The sequence below is a fragment of the Apaloderma vittatum genome, unplaced genomic scaffold (genome assembly GCF_000703405.1).
Source record: "Apaloderma vittatum isolate BGI_N311 unplaced genomic scaffold, ASM70340v1 scaffold19173, whole genome shotgun sequence".
Classification (NCBI taxonomy): Eukaryota; Metazoa; Chordata; class Aves; order Trogoniformes; family Trogonidae; genus Apaloderma; species Apaloderma vittatum.
Window position 1 is genome coordinate 41,698 of NW_009710066.1, and position 5,145 is coordinate 46,842.

The 5,145-nt window shown below is 52.9% G+C and overlaps 1 protein-coding gene across 1 annotated transcript in view; it reads left to right on the top strand.

The window, feature by feature from the left end:
- The window catches only part of LOC104272236 (potassium channel subfamily T member 1-like), a gene marked incomplete at its 3' end in the record, with an annotated part of 35,587 nt that overhangs the window by 18,455 nt on the left and 11,987 nt on the right, over positions 1-5,145 (top strand). The window contains 7 exon segments of the mRNA XM_009867179.1: positions 573-675; positions 1,798-1,854; positions 2,144-2,192; positions 2,631-2,690; positions 3,552-3,626; positions 3,989-4,072; positions 4,544-4,638. Of these exon segments, the coding sequence (XP_009865481.1) occupies positions 573-675; positions 1,798-1,854; positions 2,144-2,192; positions 2,631-2,690; positions 3,552-3,626; positions 3,989-4,072; positions 4,544-4,638 (523 nt within the window).

Here is a 5,145-nt window from a genome sequence, read left to right on the forward strand (position 1 = left end):
AGGGACAGCCGAGGCAGGCTGTGAGTTACCCACTCCAGCCATGCTGATTAGCCTCCACTTGACTAATGGTGTTTTTATTTTCTTTCTCTGAGATGTCATTAACTGTCTGGAGGGAGTCTGCTCGTTAATTTATAAATTCACAATTTCTTTTCCTCCCTGCATCCTGTTGCCTTGTTGAAAAGCCAGAGCGCAGCGCAACAGGGTGCCCACGGGGAAGTTTTTAATGAAAATGTGATGAATTTCTCACTTGTAATTTGAGTAATAACCCAATGAACTGACTGGGGAGGGAGAGCAGACAGAGCAGCAGCTTTTGCTCTCCGTCATTCCTCCTGCAAGCTCTTTGCAGCGTGGTGAGCAGAGCGGGGCCTCTGATGCTTTTTAATGGGTGCCTGCTATTGAGGGGGATACACTCCAGCAGCTCCTCATCTGTCTCTCACCTCTATTGGGGCCAGCAAGGAGCTGACTCATCGCTATTTATTTCTGTATTGAATGTCTAACCCAGGGGGGGTGTGTAGAGCTGTGTCGAGGGGCTGTGCGATGGGGTGCCCACGCCGCGCTCCTCTCTCCCACAGGTCTGAGGATCCGGCTCTTCAACTTCTCACTGAAGCTTCTCACCTGCCTCCTGTACATCGTCCGTGTCCTGCTCGACAACCCGGAGGAGGAGGGCATAGGCTGGTGAGGGCCGCCGATGCCGCGACCACCCACGGCGGGAGCGAAGATGCGCGACGGATGGGTTTTCTCACTCCAGCTGTTTGAATTGGGAGTTTAGCAAAACTCGACAGTCTCTGGTGGGCTTTGCTCCCTGCTCCAACCCCACAGGCAGGCGTGGGGCGTCCGGTGGTGAAAAAATTCAGGGTCACATTTAATTTTCAACTGCTGTCTGGTTCTGACAGTCAAGAGTGCAGCGTGGCCTTCAGACGCAGGCTCATGATTGCAGTGCATCGCCCTACAAGAGCTTTATAAATCCTGATGCCCTTGAAGACACTTATGCTGAATCTCATTTAAGCATTTGGGAACAAAATATGTTTTGCCATTTAGATCTCCGAGGTGACAGATGATTACACTCATCAGCTTTTCTCTGTGTTTCAGTATAAGCCTATTTTTAATGTCCTTGCTTTGTTTAGCTCACGTACAGTATGGGGTTTTTTTTTTCAAGAGCTAGGAGAATTAGCAATTTGATTTTCTTTTTGTAAAGGCTGCAGACTGCTAAGTACATCTGCACGCTCCAAAAGTGGTTTCAAACCTGCAAGAATTAAGCGTGGCGCAGACACGCACCCTGGAGAGGTTTAGCAGAGCTGTGCTTCAGGGAAGCCCGTTTTCCCGAGGGTGTCTGGCAAAATAAATTCTAGCCAGCAGGAACACATCCCTCGCAGCAAGCCAAGGGCAGAGCTTTTCATCCACCCTGCCTGGCTGCTCAGGGCCCGGCTAGCCTGGTCCTAGGAGCTGAAGCTCAATTAGCTTTTGCTAATTGTAACCTGGCGATTCCCAGCTGCAGCCTGTGTTGGAGCACCATGCACTGGGAGCCCCATGCCGGGTGAGTGTCAGCGTTTCACAGCATCTCTGGTACGGATTGAAGTACCTGATGAGTCTTATTCTCCAGTAAGATGTTCAGAACTGTGCGGGTGAGACAGGCTCCTGTGGAAAGGGGGCCTCCGGGGGTCTCCCTCAACATCCAGACACAGCGATGAGGCCACCCCGTGAGGTGGGGAGGCCATGCCAGCACCCACTTTTCCTCCTCCCTCCCCTCCTCCCTCCCCGCTGACCGCTTTCCTCTGCTTTGCCTTTCTCTTCTCCTAGCTGGGAATGCGAAAAGCAGAATTACACGGCGTTCAATCAATCCACAACGATAAACTGGTGAGTCAAGAGTTGCTCCAGCACTGGGGTCTGGCTGTGCTGGGACGTGGGGATGCAGATGGGTGCTGCTGGTGCTGGCAAATCAATTGACAAGGGCTGTGGCTGCACCCTTGGAAATGGCTTATTTCCAGTGCAGAGACTGCTTGAACAAACTGTCCAGTAAGGAGCACCAGTACCAGTGCTGTGCTGGATCCTGCACCAAGGATGGCCTCAGATTTGCATTTACTCAGGAATAAAGGTGTTGCTAAGTCAGGCTACAGCTTAGATCCATTTTGAGTTTTCTTTGCAGGTCTCACATCTTCTGGGTGGATAGGAAAATGCCACTATGGGCTGTGCAGGTGAGTGCCCCGACCTCGGGCATGGTCACGCAGCAGCAGAGCAAGAGCTGGGCTTTGAGCTCTGCCACCAGCAGGTCTCTGGGCATCCTCTGCCCGCTGTAAGAAGACAAAAATCATGAGGTTGGCTTAGCTCCTCCTCAGCCTGGGTGCAGCTCTACCAGTAACAGGTTGTTTTCAGGTCGGGCAGCTGCCGGTGAAGCGCTTGCAGGAGGGTTGGGTGCCCGTCAGGTTCTGCTTAGGGCTCCCTGCGTGCCTGCTTGTTGGTTGCCTGTTGACGCTCACCCGTCCCACCCAGATGGGTGCAGGGGGAGCAAAGGGACAAACCCTCTTTTGTGAGACCCACAGGCCCCTCATCGCCCGGGGCTGGAGGGGTTGGCAGAGCGCTGATCCGCTGGGTCGAGCGAGCCCTCGGCAGCCTCTGCCCATCTGTCTCTGCAGGTCAGCATAGCTTTAATCAGTTTTCTGGAGACCATGCTGCTCATCTATCTCAGCTACAAGGTAAGCGCCACAGGGATGTGCAGCCTGGGTCTGCCCCCACGCCAGTGTGAGTTCATTTCTTCCTTGAGCTGTCAGAAGCCTGAAGTGCCCCGGGAGGACATTTGTCTCGGTGACGTCTGAGCTGTCTGAGGCTGTTCTCCCTTCTCATTCCCCCTTGGGCTCCTGCAGAACTGTTTGTCAGAACAGAACCGGGAGATCTCCTCGTTTTATAGAATCGTAAAATCACGGGGTTGTTTAGGTTGGAAAAAAGACCTTTAAGATCATCGAGCCCAACTGTTTTTTCTCCACTTTCTTTTAAATTCAGACCCATTTGACAAAAACTTACTGTTTTTAGCCGGGGAGGGAGGCAAATTGACACACGCTGATTTTCCTATGGTTGAGGTGCTGGGCTCAGCGGCGTGACTCCTGCTTGCGCCAAGGGCTACAGGCAGGGAGAGGCACAGCCTGACTCCTTTGGACCAAAGCCCCTTAAAATGGCCTGAAAAATGACCTTAACAAATGGCATCTCCTTGGGGTCCCTGGGACAGTTGGCAGAAGAGACTCAGACCCTGTGCCACCCGCCTGGTTTGAGTGCCAGCGGTCTATATCGTTCTCCGTCCTTGCACGAAGCATCGTTGTCCCCCCCAGCAGTGACAGATGGAGGGACATCGCGGTTGCAGAAAGGGCTGAAGAGTTTGGGAAGGTTTTACCTGTCCCAGTGTGCCCACCACCAGCTCTGCATCTCTCTCCCGCAGGGAAACCACGGCAGCTCTGGCGTACTTCCCCCATCTGCAGTCTGTGGCAGAGTGGGAGCTAGTTAATTGTCTTTGGCAGACTTTTAAGCTTTTTTTTTAATTTTTTTTTTTTTTTTTGATTCCTCAGGGGAACATCTGGGAACAGATTTTTCGCATTTCCTTCATCCTTGAGATGATCAACACGGTGCCATTTATTATCACAGTGAGTGTTTCCGGGTGACATTTTAAAGCAGCTTTAAGTTTAATAAGTACTGTAGGTTTGGTGGTGAAATAAAGGGAAAAAAAAGGATGTCTGGCCGAGTAGTATTTAAAGCTGGCAGGAAATTTTTGTCTTCAGTATTTTTCAACATAATGACTTTCTTTGGAGTATTATTCCAAAAACCGTCTTCCCTCTTCAGCTGCTCTGCTGCAGCCGGAGGAGCAGAGCTGCATTTGCTGCAGCCTCTGCAAAGGCCAGTGCTTCATTTGGAGATGGAGCCTTCTTGACAGGGCTCAGACTGGCTGTTTGTGGCTTTTTCCAAGAGAGAACAAGGATTTTTCTGAGAGTAACTCTTTCTCTCATAGATATTCTGGCCTCCTTTGCGGAATTTGTTCATTCCTGTGTTCCTGAACTGCTGGCTTGCCAAGTACGCCCTGGAGAACATGATTGTGAGTGACTGGGGGCATCCCACGCCTTTCGCCCAGGGTCCCTCTGCCCTGGGGGTGCTGGGGCTGGGGGTTCCTCTCCTGCTGCCGGCTCTCAGGCAGGTTTTCGGTGTGTGCCGCCGTGCCGGGGCTGGTGGGAGGCGAGGCTTTGGCAGCTGGTGGTGCTGAGCAGGAGCCCTTCGGTGTCTGAGCCAGGCTGACTCTGTTGGCTGAGTACTGAAAGGGATGGCCTCGGGATGTGGTATTTCAGCAGAACAAGATATTCCAGCCATTCCCACGTGCCCACTCGAGCTGTCTCACCTGACAGCAGAGCCCAGAGGTGCTCACAGAAATGCACATCCTGTTTCAAGGGCCGAATTTTGGCCTAACCTTTGTCTGGGGGAGCATTGCTGGAGACACCAGCTGGTACTTGGGGGAATACCTTACCCTCAGCCTCCTCGAGTTGGTGAGTCTTCTCCTTTCCTCTCTTCCCAGAACGACCTGCACCGAGCCATACAGAGGACCCAGTCTGCAATGTTTAACCAGGTGCTCATTCTGATCTGCACCCTCCTGTGTCTCGTTTTCACGGGGTGAGTGTTGCTCTTCGTTTCACTAAACCACCTTCCCCATCCCTGGAGACCAACTTTGCACGTCCCAGGCATGACTGGGACCTTCCTTCTCTGGCATCCTTCCTTATGGGACCAGTCCCAGTTCCTGGGGCTAAGTTTTGGAGCTGGGGGAGCCACAGCAAGGAATGTGCCTCCACTCATGTCCTTAGGCTTTGGCTTGGGCACAGCCACATCTGCTGGAGCTTTGGGAGGGACCCCCGGCACCCCCAGCTCCGGGGTCCTCCCTGCTGTGCTTCATTCCCCAGCACACAGAACACTGGGAAGATCAATTCCTATTTTAGAAGCTAATCATCCACCCTAATCAGATGGTTTCAGCAGAAACTTTTTCACGGGCGCGTGCGAGGACGAGGACGTTGTCGGAGGGAGAGGGTTGATGGGAGCACGCGAGTCTCAGAGCAGGGCTGTGTTGCTGCGGGGCCAAGGGCAGGGACAGCAGCTTCCCGGGGGACACGGGCTCGCGCATCTGGA